General features: G+C 43.7%; 1 protein-coding gene across 3 annotated transcripts; it reads left to right on the top strand.

The window, feature by feature from the left end:
- Positions 1–2,008: 2,008 nt before the first annotated feature.
- On the top strand, positions 2,009–18,524 carry Slc19a2 (solute carrier family 19 member 2). 3 transcript variants are annotated; one of them, XM_085687986.2, is made up of 6 exons: positions 2,009–2,398; positions 10,167–10,769; positions 11,635–11,857; positions 12,897–13,069; positions 13,826–13,967; positions 16,568–18,524. In XM_085687986.2, exons 1-6 carry the CDS (start codon positions 2,195–2,197, stop codon positions 16,618–16,620), a joined length of 1,398 nt encoding a protein of 465 aa, XP_085544112.1. In that variant the 5' UTR covers positions 2,009–2,194; the 3' UTR covers positions 16,621–18,524. The 3 variants fall into 3 exon arrangements, with proteins under 3 accessions (XP_085544112.1, XP_048277000.3, XP_048276999.3); XM_048421043.3 differs by having other exon boundaries at positions 2,011–2,398; positions 10,167–10,655; positions 12,897–13,089; XM_048421042.3 differs by having other exon boundaries at positions 2,012–2,398; positions 12,897–13,089.
- Positions 18,525–18,734: the final 210 nt, after the last annotated feature.

The following is an 18,734-nucleotide window of genomic DNA, read 5'->3' as shown; positions in this document are numbered from 1 at the left end:
AGAAGCCTTCAGGAGATAGACATCTCGATGTGAGGCCCTTGATGGCTGGGATGGTTTGTTTTTCTTCCATTCTCTCTACTGAAACACTGCATGTGCATGCAAAGCAGCCAAGAGAATTACTGCAGCTTTCTTTCTATAGCTGTGATAGAAACTGGTATTATTACAGTAGAGAAAGACCTTGGTGGGTCCTATGGCGGGTGAGGAGACAAACAGGCCATGCAGAGAGAGCTTGAGTGTGGAGTTTTATTTATGAAGAGGGTTTTGGGACGGTAGGGGGAAGAAGGGAGAGAGATGGGAAGGGAAGGAGAGGAGAAGAGAAGAGGAACGGAGAGTGGAGTAGAGCCTTGGAGGGAAGAGATTGAGAATGGGCGGAGTTTCTCTTAAAGGGGCCTTTGCATCTGAGTACAGGTCCATAGCAAAAGGGTGCCTGTGCTCAAGGGGCAGGGTCAAGGTGTGCCTGGACACTAACAAGAATAGTGGGAATTTAGGTGACTATATATTTAACAGACCAGAAGTTCTCATACTTTTTGGTCTCAGCCCTTGTTATTGAGAGCTTTTGATTTTGGTGGTTTAGAACTACTTGATCTTGTCCAACAGTAGAAATTTTAAACATAACACACAAGCACGCATTCTTTTGGCCTACAAACTGATGATGACGTCATCACACATTATACAGCCTCTGGAGTGTATATGAAAATGAAGTCTTCAGACCACCTCTTGAAAAGACTCCGTGACATTTCTGCAAACTGACCCACTCACATATTTTGCTGTGTTTACTCAAGCAGCTTGATCTGAGCAAAGAGTCATATAGAGGGGATGGAAGAAAGCACTGGGGAGTCCCATCCTGTTTCGCCCTTGAAAACAAACCGCTTTTATTGCCTCCTTGTTTTCTGCTTTAGTGAAAAAAAAAATGTGATTGCTTTTGTGATTCTGGATTATTTTCCATTTTCCTTTTAACTAGTGTAAGAATTGATTCTGTAGGAGGAATTAAAGGATGAAAACTCAGATTGAGATCGCCCTCACCGACAGCAGCAGACTTTACGAGTTAAGAGGGGAATCTCAAGATGGGAGGTCATTGTAACCTGGGGTGCAGGAGAGCCTGGGTCAGGTTTTGTAGCCAAGAATGAGGAAGAGGGGGAGTTCTGGGGAAGTGAATAGCCTGTCTTGGTAAAATATTTTTCTTGAAATGGTGAAGTGGGAGATTGGTTAAGAAACCTCCCAGTGTGGGGTGGGGACGAGCTGTTTTTACTTTTGCAACCTCGGGGAATTTCGTGAGCTGCACACTTTCTGGAACTTGGAGCCCATTTTAGGGCCTTGGCTTTTAGGGAGATCTCCTTTACATAAGCTATACTGTAGTTAATTGTTCTTTGTATCCTGCGAACAAAAATAGTGACGAAATACAGCAAAAACAAAATTTGCTGGCTAGCTCGCTCATTCTTGTTTTCCTTCGATCTGTAATTTAAAAAAAATGTACAGCTCTCCGGCTCGAGTCTTTCTATGGCACATGAATACAAAAGTTAAAAAAGAAAGGAAGGAAGGAAAGGAAGAAGGAGACTGATGGGGGCGATGACGGCGTTTTCCCGCCTCAAGGTTAAAGGTGTGCAGGCCCGTGTCACCGTCACCAGGTCTCCCAGGAGGAGGTCCGACTAGACTTCAGAGGGCAGGCGGGTAAAACTAGGAAGGCTCACGGTGCGGAAGCGCACATCCGGGGATCCCGGTCCAGGGAGCGTTCCGGACGCGTGATCGGAAAACGCCAGGTGACCGAGTCGACTGGCCGGGTAGAGGGCAGGCACGTGGGGTCCCCGCCACAGTGTCCAGACACAATCCCCGCCCGTCGGGCGTCCGTGAGACCCTCACGTCAGTGGGCTGGCGTACCGCCCCGGCAGCCGCTGACCACTGGGAAGCAGGGACGTGGGCTCTGATTGGCTGTGATAAGGGGTGCGGTTCCAGGGGGCGTGGCTCGTGTGCGCCCTGCGGCGGACTAGGCGGTCGCTGGGGCTCAGCGCTCGGCAGACCCAGGGAAGGGAAGGCGTCCGGCGGGAGGAGGCTGGAGCTCGCAGCAGCCTGACCCTGGCGCGGGGCGGTGTCGCGCGCCGTGACAGGTCCCCGCGCGGGGCCGCGGCCGGAGCGAGCTCCTGTTGGCCGAGAGGGAGGAGGAGGGGGCCGGCTCGGCGTCCAGCTCCTAGAACCCAGAATGGATGTGCCGGCCCGGGTGTCCCGACGAGCGGCGGCGGCGGCGGCTACCATGCTTCTGCGGACGGCCCGCGTCCCTCGCGAGTGCTGGTTCCTGCCGACTGCGCTACTCTGCGCCTACGGCTTCTTTGCAAACCTCCGGCCATCCGAGCCCTTTCTCACGCCCTACCTGCTGGGGCCGGACAAGAACCTGACCCAGAGAGAGGTAGGCGCGGCGCGACGGGCGGGCTGGCGGGAGGCCAGGCGGGAAGCGTGTTTGCGGAAGGCCTGCGCGGAGCCCCGGTGCACGCCACGCAGAGGAGCTAATCTGTCTTCTGCTCGCTTGGAAAAGCACTTACTGCTCTACCTCGTCTTACTCTTGAGTTTCTAGCACTGATGTTCGGTGCGGGACTAAGCAAGAGAGGCTGCAACCCGCGTGTACGTTTGTCTCAGGTCATCTATGAATAGTGCTGTATGGTGGCTCTGTCTGGATACGTCCTTCAGGAGCTGCTGGGTACAGGGGGCAGTGAATGGATTAAACAAAACAAAACAGAAACCCGGTAAGCTCTACTTTGGATAGAATATACATACATAACACGTGTATTTTAGTATAGTATGCATACACACGAGTATATATATTACATGTATATATAATGCATGTATATATGTGTGTATATACGCACTCGCGTATATGTATGTATAGTAGCGCTGCTTTTGTGAAAAGTTCCCCTTTTCCTCCTATCCTTGCCTTTGCTTACCTTTGACAAGATAGATATGCTCTGTCCCATGAGGACAGTCCAGGACAGTAATACACCATCTGAATTTATCTTGTTTTAATTAGGTGAGATTGTGTTCAAAGATATCCTGCCCCGGCATGAAAACAACTGGTATCACATAATTGACACTTAGTTTTTCTTGTATTGAGATTTGTTCACCTACAGGTTGTGTTACTTCCCTACATGTGGAGGTCCATGATCAAGAACTCCTGTGCATTCATTTCCTCAGGTTAAGGACTTGCCAGCATAGCGTATCAGAAGTGCATAGTCTTTAGGAATATGCCTAACTCTTCTTTCTAAAACACGCTACCCCAGCACTTGGTTTTGGGAGAAGAGAATATTGACCGAGAAGCAAAGGAAACCAGTTCGACCCCAGTACCCTTTTCTCGATTGCCAAAAATGGGTGAAAGTTGAGGGCTGATGTCTTTTCCACTGTCAGCTGGGTGAACACTGGACAATTGTCGCCTTTTCCCTGCACCTCTTTCCTTCCTTACCACACTGCTTCCCTGCCCGAGTCGCTGTAAACTATTACTCCCACTTAAACTTGCCCTGGCATTTGAGGAGCAACTAACTCAATAACTCAGCATGGCAGGTCAGAGCAAGAGGTGGCACTACCAGAGTCATTTTGGACTGGCAGGTTATAATTACTCCAGTTTGTCGCTGCAGTGTGCCTTTATTCAAGGTCACTTGAGAAAGAATTGAGAGTCAGTACTGAGTCCCTGATTCTCTGACAGTTAGCGAAGTACAGCAGACTTCTGCCCAAATGTTAAATCACGGTTCCTCGTGTTGGGGTCCCTTCTCAGTCACTCACTCTCAGTTTATAGTTGGTACCAGTTAAAGGCATCAGTAAAAGGAAAAGACAAAGACTTCTGGTCAGAACGATTTTCCAAGAAGAAAATTGCTACATAATTATAAGAAAGTGTGATTCTGGAGACCCAGAGCAACCGCTGACCCTGAGGTGAGGGTAGACGCCGAGGCAGACACGATTCCATGTGTGAGCAGAATCAAAGTACCATGTGGACTGCACAGTGTGCACACTTTGCTGACACAAGCCCATGAGGAGAAACACGCTCTTGCTTTTGATATTTGAAAGCTGATCTGTTTTGTCACGGGCCCTGGACTGAGAGCTGCTATGTGCTGTCACGGTCACATGCTCTGCCTTAGCAGAAGGCCTTCTGTGTATTTAGGGGGGCACAGGAGCCTATCACCGTGCTATTGTATAACAACATCAGGATGCTTCTCTGTGCACATTACTCGAGGCCAGGGGATTTGAAGAGAAATCTAGAGGGCTGGTGTGTGGGATCTCGGAATGATGGCTAATTCTGTTGGTTATGTCATTGTTACTCTTCTTTCCCTATGGAGAATCCTACATTAAAAACAAAAACCTCCTAGCTGAAATAGAACCACCGTTGACCTTGAATGAGCATTACCCTCCAGCAATGGCCATTGTGTGTTTTATAATCAAAGTAAACCCCAGGTTGTAGTGAGTAACATTTGTATTGAAGTGTGTAGTTTCCCCTTGAAGACTTCAGAAACACCAACCTGGATCATCTTAAATGGTGCTAAGAAGACCCAAGGGCAGAATTTCCTCTTGCCATTTCCATGTTAAAGATTTTTTAAAATAGAATATTAGGAAAAGTATTACTTTTTATAAAGTTACCACTTTAAAAGTTGAGGCAGGTTGTAATTGGACTACATCCCAATCATTGAAAAACCAGACATTACTAAGAACTGTGCATTTACTTACGGTGCTAGGGGCAGAATCCAGGACCCCTTCTGCAGCAGGTTCTAACCACTGAGCCACCTCTCCAGTGCCATTAACCATTTTTTAGGGATGTTGTTAGTAGGTTGCCTCATGCCCCAGCCTATAGGTCACCGGGATTACAAACATTTACCACCATACCCAACAGAACTCTTTGTCTCTAAAAGGTGACTTTATCTTTTCTCGGTAGCGTATGGTTTTGGTGTTTACTGCTTTCCTTGGGCTTGTAAAACCATTCCACCTATTCTACTTGATACTCTGAGCCTGGAAGATTCCTTTGCCTCTTTAGTACACCCAGGCTTCATTCATTTGCCAATCCTGAATCTGGTGTATAAATCAACTCATGTAAGGTCCAATACTCAAATGTATGATCTCTGTCTGGAATAATCTTCCTCCCTCTGTCTCTGTCTCTGTCTCTCTCTCTGTGCGTGCGTGCGTGCGTGTGTGTGTCTTCCTTATCTTTCTGGGCCCACCGTGTTTTCAGTTTCCGTTTTGAAATATATGTGCCTGCATGGTTTTTATTTGGCTCAGAGCTCCCGAAGCTAAAGGTTCATTTATTCTTTTTGTCGCCTCTACACGTTTGAAGTAGTGTTATGTAAATCCGTGTTCATTAAGTAGGGCAGCAGAACTATTGGCACTGCTTTCTTAAGCCTAAATGTGAATCGGTTTAAAACTGAGCAGTTGACTTTCCTGTGGCGTGTATCTCAGCAGAACATGAAGACAAATAAGTCTGCCCAAAGTTACAAAAGACACTTTGAATAGAGCAGATTAGTTCCCTTTGATCACATGGCAGATTTCACCCGAGATAAGAAGTTAGTTATGAACAATTAATAAGGGTATGGAATTTATTTGTTTTTGCTTATAAGAAGTTGTCCTTCAAGAGCCAAAATATCTATTAAAGGAATGTTTTATGGTGTTAAGACTTCTCTACCAGAAGTGTTTAAAAAGAATGTCCTTTGAGACCCAGTTCTAGAGTATGTGATCTTCATATCCTGAGGAATTCCTGTGATGTATCTCTACAGAGACGGTAAGCTTCTGCAGGCATTACACGTAAACTCCGTACATTCTGAATTGATACTAGTTTTCTAATTGAAGAAAGGAGGTGTTTTGGTGCAGTGGACTGGGGATGTCTGGTTCCGATCTTCTCTCTGCCAATCCTGGCTGTGGTAACTTTGTATAATTCAACATTCTCTACCACCGAGTTTCCTTCTTATAAAATCGCAATGATAAAGCATTTACTTCTTAGGATTCTTTGGATTAACTAGAAATAATTGAGATAGGGGCTGGAGAAATGGCCCAGAGGTTAAGAGCACTGACTGCTTTTCCAGAGATCCTGAGTTCAATTCCCAGTACCCATATGGTGGCTCACAACCATCTGTAGTGAGATCTAGGGCCCTCTTCTGGCTTGCAGGCATCCATGGAGGCAGAACACTGTACATAATAAATAAATCTTTAAAAAAAATTTTTAAAAAATGAGGTAACATTCACATCATTGTGCGTTGTATGTGGGATACTCTCAGAGATGCGCTGCTATGGTGCCAAGCAGTGGTTGCCTCTGCTTTGATGTTCATTGTAGGAGAAAAACAGGTCTCTTAATTAAAGGGAGTTAAAGAGAACCCATCTGGTTTCCGTGTTCCACCCACCCTATCCCTTACCATATTTAGTTGCTATCCCAAGGCTGGTAGTATCACTTTCCCTCATCTTCAATTATCTAAATTGTGGGTCTGTGTTAGTGTGGTGTTAGCCTCATAAGTGTTATTTATTTATTTTGAAACAAAGTCTGAAGCTGTTGCGAAACTGGCCATGAACTAGTTAATGGTCCTCCTGTCTCAGTCTACTGGCATGCACCACCACACCCTTTAAATTGATAAGGGACAGACTTACACAATGAAGCTTTGGCAATTAAGCATTTAGGGACAGCTGGTGCTGAAAGTTACATGTCTAACCATAAACGGTATTAGTAGCGTGAACAGTTGAGCAAAACGTGGGAACAAAAGAAGGTGGGGTGCTGACGGAAACAATAGAGACCAGTTTAAAACTTTGTATTAGCGTAATAATGGTATGTATTCATGTACTAATTTCAACACATGCATATAGGTTACAGGGATCAGAGCAGCTAGCATTCCCCTCTCCACCATTTTCTTATGTTTGGAGCGCTTAGACTGTTCCCTTCGGGTTACACATAAACCATGTAATTGTTTGTTGTTGACTACAGTCATTCCAAAGCATGGAGGAATGACCGTTTTAGTTGTACTCTGGCACCTGTTACCTTTACCTACCCCACCTGTGTCTGCAGTGGCTTGCTTTGACTTCCACGTATGAGAGCGAGCATGTAGCATTTGTCTATCTGTGTCTGGATGATTTAACCTAAATACATTTTCTGGTTCCACCCATGTTGCCGCAAGTGACAGGGTTGCATTCTTCTGTATGCAGTAATCGCTCCTAGTGCACCTAGAGCACAGTTTCAGCGAAGAATCCTTCTGTTGTTGTTGTTTTGTTTGTTTGTTTGTTTTGAGACAGGGTTTCTTTGTGTGGTGTTGGAGCCTGTCGTGGAACCTGCTCTGTAGACCAGGCTGACCTTGAACTAAATCTGCCTGCCTCTGCCTGCTGTGTGCTGGGGTTAAAGGCACGTGCCATCACCGCCTGGCTGCGAAAAAATACTTTTTAAGGAGAGGATTATAGGCCAATACCTTTGCTGTAGGAACCTGTGAAGGCACAGAAACATGCTGAGACACACAGGACAGTCTAACTTCAGAGATGTGAGGGAGGGTAGTATCTGGAGGAACAGGGGTAAAGGTTCGCTGGGTGTTGCAGAACACAGCTTTCTCTCAAGGTTCCTTTGCTAAGGACACAGAGACACTTTGTTTCTCTTTTGCACACTTTGACAAAGAATCCCTCCTACAGTCCTTGATTAAGACTGTGCAGATTTCGAGGCCACTCTGGTCTGCGTAGCAAGTTCCAGATCAGTCATGACAACTGCATAGCCGGGGCCCCGACTCCAAAAACCCAAAGCAACAACAGCAAAACAGAAACACCCCAAACTGACTGACATCTCCCTTTAGGACATTGCTGGGTGGTGAGCTCCTTGCGGAAGGACATTGTCAGTGATGATTGGTACCTGGAGAATGAGGTCCACGGTGTGACTGATACCAGTTCATACAGGCCAATAGCCTATTTTCAATCCAGTCTTCTAGTTTGCAGACCTGTGAAAAAGCAGAGTAAATCATTGATTAAGCACGGAACCCTTCATTTAATCCTTGCAACAAAGAGTCCAACAGTTCAGGTTTTATCCTCTCGTGCTGCTGATGAAGATGGATTCTAAGGGGATCTGAGAAACTTACCTATCCACAACCCCCTCTTTACAATTATCAAGCTTACCTTTTTCAGCCTTATGATCCTATTCCAACAGTACTCGTTCAGTGTGTCATATTCTGGGGTTGATTTTGACCTTTTCCTGAGCTAGCAATGACATTTTGTTGTAATGCCAGGCAGTAGCAATGAGTCACAGTTCCCTTTCAGCCATTCCTTCTTGAAGGAGAAAAACAATAGGATGCAGGGCACTGTGCTGCCAAATGATGCAGTTCTGCAGGGTGCGCATTAAACCCGTTTTTTAAATTTGTGTGATGTGTGCTAATGTTTTCAGGAATGGGGGTGGAACATTTAGCCTGAGGTAAACATAGGTTGTCCTCCTCAGTCTCTCCCCTCTCACTGAACCTGCAGCTCACCAGTGTGGCTGGGTTAGCTAACTGGCCAGCAAGCTCCAGGGAAGCTCCTGTCTCTTTCTCACCAGTGCTAAAGCTACAGGCATGTGCCTCTCTGTACCAGCTTTTTTGTTTTGTTTTGTTGGTTTTTTTGTTTGTTTGTTTTTGGTGGTGGTGGGGAAGCGGGTATTGGGGATCCGAACTCGACTCTCCATGATTGCATGACAAGCACTTTACCAACTGAACCGTCTCCCCAACCCAAATACATGTTTCAATTTATGTTCAGCAGATAGCAAGTTTATTAGCATTTACCCGTTCTGAGTTGAGGAACAGCTCCTAATTACATGACAAGTAACGGAACTGAAATTCCAAACATAGTCTTTCTCATTTAAAACATACTTAAAAGATTATTTTTATAGAATACAAATTTAAAATTGTGTATAAAAAAGAAAATAACAGGGGCTGGAGAGATGGCTCAGTGGTTAAGAGCTTTGCCTGCTCTTACAAAGGTCCTGAGTTCAATTCCCAGCAACCACATGTGCTCACAACCATCTGTAATGAGATTTGGTGCCCTCTTCTGGCCTGCAGGGACACATGCAGGCAGAATACTGACTATATAATAAATAAATAAATCTTTATAAAAAAGAAAAAAAAGAGAAAATAACAGTAAGTTCCAGTAAACCTTATGTCATATAAATGAAAATAGCTAAAGGGAGGATTTTGTCTTCCTATTATAAAGAATTGATAATTGTTTGAGATAATAAATAACCTAAATACCCTGAGTTGGGTATTGCATGGTATATACATGTACCAAGATAACACTGTGTCTCATAAATATGTACAACTATATAAATTATTTTTTTCATTCACGAAAAGAAAAATAAAACACCCCGAACTTGCATTTTATTTAAGGATGCAAGCGAGTAAGAAGGACACAAGCTGCCTGTACTGCTAGCTCCAAGGGAGAGTTTCTCCATCAAGATAGGACAGATGTTCAGTTTTCATCTGTTCCCCAAAGAGCAAACTTAAAATCAAAGAAACCTCACTATACACTGATACCAAAGGAATGGCCCATAATACACCACTCACGCTTCAGTGGGTGGCCCTATGCCCACCCCTATGTCTATATGAGCAGTACTGGTGGATCTCTGGGTTATGGAAGAGGAGAAAACAATAATGAAGTTGGTTGGGGTAGTCTCAGAGGAGTTGGAGGAGGGGAGTAGGAGTAAATATTATCTACATACTTTGTATATATGTATAAAATTACAAAAGAATTAATAATAATAAATGTAACAGATAAGAGTTGGCAATGATCTCATCTCCAGAACATTTTGGAAGGTTCCTTGAGCCTCCCGAACAGCATGCTGGCTATTGAGTTGTTCGGATGAATGCTGGATCCACATCTCAGAATGCTTACAGGATCTGGGCGTGAGTGGGATGGACACTATCTGTCTGTCATCTCAGCACTTGGGAGGCAGAAACAGCAGGACCTAACGTGCCGGACTACTTTGATCTACATAGTGAATTTGAGTATAGCCTGGACTACCTAGTAAGACTCCTGATGGGAAGGATTTTATGATACGAAAATAATGGAGTGGGGATAGGAAGGGCGATTCCAGATAGTTACCTGGACCTTCAGCAGCTCGCCTTTCTTTGGTTGATAAGGGAAAGTCGGTGGGCTGATTTGTAAGAGTGAATTTTTATGGCTTGCTGGCTCTTTCGATCCCTGATGAGCTTTAATTCTCTCCTCACCAGGTCTTCAATGAGATTTACCCGGTGTGGACATACTCCTACCTGGTGCTGCTATTCCCGGTGTTCCTCGCCACAGACTACCTCCGTTACAAGCCTGTCATTCTGCTTCAGGGATTCAGCCTTATCGTTACCTGGTTCATGCTGCTCTATGCCCAAGGACTGCTGGCCATTCAGTTCTTGGAATTCTTCTACGGCATCGCCACAGCTGCTGAAATCGCCTACTACTCCTACATCTACAGTGTGGTCGACCTGGGCATGTACCAGAAGGTCACGAGTTACTGCCGCAGTGCCACCTTGGTGGGCTTCACGGTGGGCTCCGTCCTAGGGCAGATCCTTGTCTCCGTGGCTGGCTGGTTACTGTTCAGCTTGAACGTCATCTCCCTCACCTGTGTTTCGGTCGCTTTTGCCGTGGCCTGGTTTCTGCCCATGCCACAGAAGAGCCTCTTCTTCCACCACATTCCTGCCTCCTGTCACCGAGTGAATGGCATCAAGGTACAAAATGGTGGCGTCGTTGCGGATGCCCCAGCATCTAACCACCTTCCTGGATGGGAGGACATTGAGTCAAAAATGCCTCTAAATTTAGACGAACCTCCTGTGGAGGAACCGGTGAGTTTAGCCGTAAGTTTGCAGTTGCTGTTCTGGGCATTGGCTAACGCAGTGAACCAGACAAGCGAGCCCGCTCGATTGGTTTGTTCATTCACTAAGATGCAGCTGATTTGTGTAAGGGATGGCCAGTTTATACTCCCTAGAGTGTCTGATCCTCAAAGTCAGACTGACCTAGCATTATGTATCATGGCAGAGATGTCTTGGGGCTGCGTCTCCAGTTCTGTATCCCTACTGCTTGGTGCATATAAAGAAAGCACTCAGAAAATGTCTATTTAATGAGTATGTGAAATGATTCGGTTGGAGATTTGTACCTACTTGTAGCTTCTGAATGGAAGCTCGCAGTATTTAAAGATACAAAATTCATTTCCTTTTCTATGCTAGAAGGGATATGTGTTGTTTATTTTTTCAGACGCTGCTTTGTTATTTTGTTATACAAGGGCAGCAAATGAAATTATAGGGAGAAAATAACAAAAATTCCAGACATGATTATAAAGCTTTCTTAGAAGAGGGGTCCAGCACTTAATGTGCCTCACCCATTCTTTCTAACCAAAAAGATGAATTAACTCCCAAGTTTATATTTTTAATATGAAAGGTGTGTGTGTTACAGTGGAAACTGGATAGTTAAGAATTCGCCTAAGGTCATGTAATTGCAGACAGTAAAGTCAGGATTGAGACTCCTAGCAGCATCAGAGCTCGGGTCCCTGATAACACATTCTGCTGTTCTTTTCATATATGTTTTACTTGAAATAAGCAGTTGGTTCTTACAAAGGAAAAAAAAAATCTCGCGAGCTAGGAAACCGAGTTTGCATAGCTGTCTGCACAGTTGCCACCGCGGCATTTGAGCTCCCTTCCCTTTGCTGCGCAGGAGCCCAAGGCAGACTGGCTGCGCGTGTTGAAGGTCCTGTGGAACGATTTCCTGATCTGTTACTCTTCCCGCCCGCTGCTCTGCTGGTCGGTGTGGTGGGCCCTCTCCACCTGCGGCTATTTTCAAGTGGTGAACTACGCCCAGGGACTGTGGGAGGAGGTGAAGCCGCCTCACAGCGCGGTTATCTACAATGGCGGCGTGGAGGCTGTTTCAACCCTGCTGGGTAAGCCGCGAGGGAGCGTGGGCAGAGGCGGTTGTGATCAGGGCTACTCACTCCTCCCAAACTTGCAGTAACCCAATGGAAGGGTTTGTTTGGAGCTCTGCTTTTCTAATTGAGGAGAAAACTTGGCTGTGACCATGTGGTAGAGGGTTGTGGCTGACAGACACGTTGGGGAAAATGGAATATACTAATTTTCAAGACAGTTTTCTTCCTTTAGCCATGTTCCACTTACCCATGTTTACTGAGATTTTGAGTAGCAGTGTACTGTAGTTGGACAGCAGCTAATACCTGCTGAGTGTTAGTGTGTACTGAATGCTGTTCTGTAGACAACATGTGTATTTGTGGTATTCCAAAATTCCTGAGATGGTTGCAGTTATTGTTGTCATTTTACACTGGAAATTTTGGACATCTTAATTATTTACCTAAGACCATATAAATGGTAGATAGTGAAGTGAAGATTGGAACTCGGGCGTGGTGGCTTTAGGGCCTGTATCCTTGGTAACACGTTCTGTTGTCCTTTTCTCGTTTGTTGCCCTAATTCATAAGGTTGTTGGGAGAGTCTCCATAACAGCCATAAGCACCTACTAATTATGGCCGGCCTCCAGAAGGCCTTGTGTATTTTTTGTAGCTTTCATCATTCTCATCATTCACTAAATGGAGAGGAAGCAGTTTTGCATATCCTAGGTCGCCTCTCCGTCTAAAGGACCAAGACTCGCCTAGCTATGCAGACCAGATGCAGTGGTTTTCTATGGCTCTAAACTGTGCATCAAGCCAAGCAGTTATTTTCTTAGCAACATCCCTGGGTCTGTGTGTGCTTTCCCATCTAATTGCCACGTACCCTAATTCAGTCTCATCTCAGGGGTACCACGCTAGTCCACCAAGTTCAATATTCTCTGCTCGAGGTTCAGGGAAATCCATATTCTTGAGCTAACTAATTTATAACTTCAAAGATTTTTAGATAAAGCAATGTAACTGAGTTTTAATGTGCTGAACTGGAGTTCCTTTAGTCAATAACTAGATTGCTTTTTTGTTTGTCTTGTAGGTGCTGGTGCTGTGTTTGCTGTGGGCTATATAAAAATATCTTGGTCAACTTGGGGAGAAATTATGTTATTCCTGTGTTCTCTTCTGATCGCTGCTGCAGTGTATACCATGGACACAGTGAGGGACATTTGGGTGTGCTATGCATCCTATGTTATCTTCAGAATCATCTACATGGTACTCATCACCATAGCAACGTATGTATTTTAACTCAGAGCCGTATTAGGAAAAGTTACGGCAACATAAACTTGGATTTCTTTATAACCCCCCCCAAATTAAAATTTATGTTTAGAAGAGGCAAATGGGAGGAAGCACTATATTGTAGTTACTGTACATTTTCTCCACAGGAAGTATTTAGACAAGATTTGTTTGTTCTCTTGTATTTTTATCTTACTATTTTCATAAGATTTGTATCATAGAGTAACAACAATTTCCCATTGTTGGGAAGGTAATTAGCAGCGGAAAGAATGGGCTGTGTCGACAGAGGTTTCTGTCCCGCCTGGTCCCATAGCTGTTCAGTCTCCAAAAAACCACAGAGGCTTACATTAATTATAAACTGGTTGGCCTCTTAGCCCAGCCTTCTTATTAACTCTTGTATCTTACATTAACCCATAATTCTTGTCTGTGTTAGCCATGTGGCTTGGTACCTTTTATCAGTGAGGCATTCTCATTTTGCTTCCTCTGTGTTTGGGTGATGACTGAAAACTGAGCCTTTCCTCTTCCCAGAATTCTCCTGTTCTAGTTGACCCACCTATACTTTCTGCCTGGCAACTAGGCAATCAGCATTTTATTAAGCTAATGCAAGTGATAAATCTTTACAGGGTACAAAACCATTATCCCTAGTAGGGCTGTGTTCACATTTAAAGTAAAGATGTATAACAATTTAGGAAGAGGTAATTGTACTCTAGTCATTTTGGTTTTCTCTTTAAAAAGTTTTCAGATTGCTGCAAACCTCAGCATGGAGCGTTATGCCCTTGTGTTTGGTGTGAACACCTTCATTGCCCTGGCATTGCAGACCCTGCTCACTCTAATCGTGGTAGATGCCAAGGGCCTTGGCTTGAAAATCACCACACAGGTAAGGGCTCTTCATTGACACTGAAAACAATCTGAAATGAAAGGGGTGGGACATGTCTTATGAAAATAAATTCGAACACTCTGAGCAGATCCAAAGCAAGTGCTCCTTCCTCCCTTCAGCTGCTGTCCTTCTCTTCCGTGGAGGATGTGGAGATCATTACTTTTTGATGAGGGTCTAGGGCAATGGTTCTCAACATGTGGATTGTGACCCTTTTGAGGCAAATGGCCTTTTCACGGGGATCAAATATCAGATATCATACATATCAGATATTTGCATTATGATTCATAACAGTAGCAAAATTACAGTTATGAAATAACAATGAAAATAGTTTTGTGGTTGGAGGTCATCACAACATGGGGAACTGTATTAAAGGGTCACAGCATTAGGAAGGTTGAGAACCACTGACCTAGAGCAATTAACTAGCGGGGAGGGATTGGTTTGGCTGAGAGATAAAACTGATTCCTTCCAGGCCTAGCCTTTTCACCTCCTTGTACATTTTCCTCTTCCTTTCCTGGTAAGGGAAGTCAGGGCCTCGAGCATGCTGGCAGCTGCTCTTCTGCTGAGTTAGAGCACCACCTTACTTCTTTGTTCTCTTTATGGGTGTTTTGCCTGTATGTGTGTCTATGTACCACATGCATGCTTAGTGCCTTGAAGCCAGAAGAGGATGTTTGGTCCCCTAGAGCTAGTTACAGATATTTGTGATCCACCGTGTGGATGCTAGGAGTTGAACCCAGGTTCTCTCAAAGAGCAGCCAGGGTTCTTAACCGTTGAGCAATCTGTATACCTGTATGAGTTGTCCTGCTTCATGGTACCTCAGAGCCCTCTAAGACCCCTTCCTCCTTTGTATAAAGCAACCTTCACCCATGTACCAAGTTATTGACTTGCCGTTTGTTGATAAGTATTATGATTCTCAGCATGTGACCTATTGAGAAAACCTTTATGCAAACACTCAAAGAATGGCAGCTTTCATGCCTTCTGGAATCGTAAATGGCCTTATGTATTATAACTTTATAGTGTTTGTGGGTGTACTCTGTAAAGTAAGTGACTGAATCAGGAAGTGCCTGTCTCCACATCCAGCCAAGTGATTCCTTTTTCCTGAATTTCCATTATTACTCAGTACTTCACACTTACACCCGAACTTCCCTAGATAGCAAGACTTACTGTATTAGCGTTAATGAGTTTTGTTTTCATTAAGCAATCTACAAGAGAAATAAATGTAGCAAGTACTTGTACTGAGTGCTTCTCTCTCTGTTATAGACTAGACTATATCTTCTGTTATAGACTAGAGAGTCGTCAGTGCTCCGTGTCAAGTATGGGTCTGGGAGGTATTAGGGTGTTTGTCTAAGATCACACAGTCAAGAACAGTGTGGTAGAGAGGATTTAAGTCAGCATTTTAGCCCAAAAACTCTTTGTGGGTGGAGAACAGAGATTCATCCTGCCCATTTTCTGAGGAAGGTTGCCTGCCAGACCATTCCAGGTGAAGAAGTATGAGTGACACTTGGAGTGGAAATGTAGAGCACATTTTCAGAGAAATGACTTACTTCAGCGTGGAAGAATAGCATTGTGTGGGCTGAGCTGAAACTGGCTGCCCTGGGTCATTAACACCTTTCCTATCAAAATATAGTCAAGTTTTAAAGAATCTGGCTCAGACTTAGGGCTACACTGTTGTACCTGAGCCTGTTTGTAAGTATTTAGTAAGTTATTTTAAGAAGAAAAAAATGAAGCTGTTCACACACACACACACACAAACACACACACACAGACACACTGGGCAAGTAAGTCTTCTAAAAAGAATTCTATAGTGAAACACTCTTAGCCTTCTAGTGCCCTCTCCTGGTGGGGGATAAAGCTCTTGGTCCCTTAGGCATACCCACCCATCATTTTGAGGATACAGACCTTGATTCACTTAGAACAATAGCAGCACTAACACCGACAAAAGCAGTGTCTGTGTCATTAGCACTGTGCTAGTAAACCTTTATGTACATGACCTTGTCTGCTTCTTCCAATAAGCCCTGTAAAATAGAAATTGTTTAAAATTCCCCTTTGTAAATTAGTTCAAGGCTCTGAGATTTTTTTCTTTTTTTTAAACCATGTATGTGTGTGTATATATGTGTGTGTGTGTGTGTGTGTGTGTGTGTGTGCACGCACAGCTGTGTGCCTGTGTGAGTGTATATGTACATGTATGAGTGTGCCCTCAGAGGCCAGAAGAGGGTATTGGATCCTTTGGAGCTATAGTTTCTATGTGAGCCAACTGACGTGGGTGCTGAGATTCAAACTCTGTTTCTCATGTTTGAGCAGCAAGAGCTATGAATTGCTGAAGCATCTCTCTAGCCCCAAGATTCAATTCCTTCATGTAGGTTACAACTAGGAAGAGACACAAAGCCAGCATCCACACTCAGGCAGGTGATGGGCTTCAGTATCCCGCTGGTCTGCTTCTGTGTCTTCAGTATCAGGCACATGTGTAAACAGGCATCATTTCTGCAGTCTGACTGGAAAACTCTAGACACACCTTTGACTCTGTAGAGTATGTTTACATGTGTGTTATGAAGCACTCGTTTCTAACTGGTAATTTTATGAATGACTGCTTTCCTCTCTTGTAGTTCCTGATTTACGCCACGTACTTTGCGGCCATCTCTGTATTTTTCCTGGCTAGTGGTGCATTCAGTGTTATAAAGAAATGCAGGAAACAGGAAGAGCCCAGCTCCAGCCCTCCTCAAGCAGCCGCTCCCTAACCTGCTGCTGAAGTCAGGCTGCTTCCAAGCGAGAACTCTGCACAGCAACGGCCTGGATGAATTTAAACTCTGTGTTCAGGAAAATATTTATTAGTGTGTATTTCATGGCTTCAAAGCAGCTACTCCATTAATACCATGTCTTCCGGGAGTTAATCTAATACTATTGAGAGAAGCCAGAACTGAAGCTTTTTTCGTGGATTATTTATGAGTGTTAATTTAAGAATGACTTTTTCTAATTAGACAAAAAAAAGAAGAAGAAGAATTTGATTTTGGAAATCAAGTAATCAAGAATAATCAAGTGGCATATCTGTTGTTTCCTTGATCAGAGTGTGATATGTTATAGTCACATGGTGGGATCAGGGCTTCTGTGACCACAGGGTGTCCGACGTCATGGAAATGCGGCTGTGAGCCCTTGCCTCTATCCACGCCAATCTAACTTCAGTGTTACCCGTGGGCACGTGTGTCTGCTCCTCGCTGGCAATGTTTGCTCTGATTTAATGTTCTGTCCTCTAAGGAGTGTCATTTCTAATTTAATTTTTTAAATTCATTGTATGAATGTTCTTGGTTCCTATTCTGACCATTGTATATTTTGGGAATCTTTCTTTAGAATTATATTTTGGCATTGTTCATATGCTTCCCAGAGAAGCTCATTTCATTAGAAAAGGCAAATTTTAAAGCCTGCTGCTAATCTAAATGGGGAGAGCTAATCACAAACTCATAGTAGGTTTGCTTGTCTTTAATACTTTAGTATGAAGGACTCTTAATTCCAAGTAAAAAAATTCATTTTCAGGTTAGAGTAGAGGCAGCCTATTTTATATTTGCATACCCTTTTATTTATCAACTCTTTTCCTTTGAAACAACTTCATTCCCGTATGCCTTTTATGTTATCTTGGCGTTCTTATCCAAGATAAAGACATTAGTAGGAACTGGATTGTTCTAAGGCCTTTTTCATAAACTGAGCCTCTTTTTAATTGTTTTATTGTGGCTATAACTAAGATAGATTTGATGCCTGCATTCTGGACCTTAAACCTGCCTTTATTTCTAAGGTTAGATCATCTTGAGAGATACTTAAATTAAATTTTATTCCATTTCCTCATTACTTGAAAGTATACGCTAATATTTGTTAGACCTGAGAACTATTTCAAAGCCAATTTTGTTGCCTTATTTTGCAAAGAGTCTGTGTAGGTGCTTTTAACTAGAGTGTTGACTATCTAAGAACAGAATAGCTAAACAGTGTTATTAATATTGAGACTGCTAAATTGGGCCTGGGATAATAGCCAGTAGTAGAGAGCTTGACCCGTGTGTGGAAGCTTTAGCACTGAGAAGACAATAGTGTAAAACTGACATTGAAGAAATGAGAGTAATAATAGGTCATTTCCGCGCACCTTCCTTACAGCTAGGGAAAGAAAAGAACACTGAGAAGGAGAGGGAGAACCTCCGATTTTACATTTCGGTCACCATCCTCACCTTTTATAGCTCTGTAGGAAGTTGATTGCCCAGAAACAAGGTTTGCATTTAAGAAATTTTATTCTTGCTTTTTAAATATACTGTGTTGCGGTACAATCAAATTGTTCACATTACCAAAGCATTATTTTCTTGGAATTTAATCCACAATTTGTGGCACCCAACCTGATCCTTCTTACCTGTCTAAATCAAGAATATGTTCACATCTTGCTATGTGGCCGTATTTGTAGAATGCTGAACCGAATGTGCTAGTTGTACTGTATGCACTTTTACGAAGACGTGAAAATAATTTGTTGTACTTTTTATTCAATTATGTATGGACTACAAAACTATTTTTATTAAATAAATATTTTACAGTATATTTTCCCGTTTTACTCAAAATTATTTTGAGTTCATCTTCGAAAGGAGCTTTACGTCTATAAATCTCCTAAAAGCTTTCCTAGGACAACATACTTTTAAAGCTGGACCGTCTCACCTTCCCAGGTAACCCGCCGTCATTGCCTTTACTCTGCCATGCTGTGTGGCCCTTCTCCCTCTGCCCCGTGCTTCTGCTGCAGCACTCGGCGCTGGC

The sequence above is a fragment of the Myodes glareolus genome, chromosome 5 (genome assembly GCF_982192425.1).
Source record: "Myodes glareolus chromosome 5, mMyoGla1.1, whole genome shotgun sequence".
NCBI classification, from domain to species: domain Eukaryota; kingdom Metazoa; phylum Chordata; class Mammalia; order Rodentia; family Cricetidae; genus Myodes; species Myodes glareolus.
The sequence above is the reverse complement of the archived record's forward strand: the minus strand, read 5'-3'. Positions and strand labels throughout refer to the sequence as shown.

Excerpts from the sequence above, each read along its gene's own strand:
- Slc19a2 (XM_048421042.3), top strand. The coding sequence starts at position 2,195 with ATGGATGTGCCGGCCCGGGTGTCCCGACGAGCGGCGGCGGCGGCGGCT. Across the intron at positions 10,770-11,634 it reads AACCTCCTGTGGAGGAACCG|GAGCCCAAGGCAGACTGGCT; the intron begins GTGAGTTTAGCC and ends TTTGCTGCGCAG. Across the intron at positions 13,090-13,825 it reads GTACTCATCACCATAGCAAC|TTTTCAGATTGCTGCAAACC; the intron begins GTATGTATTTTA and ends CTCTTTAAAAAG.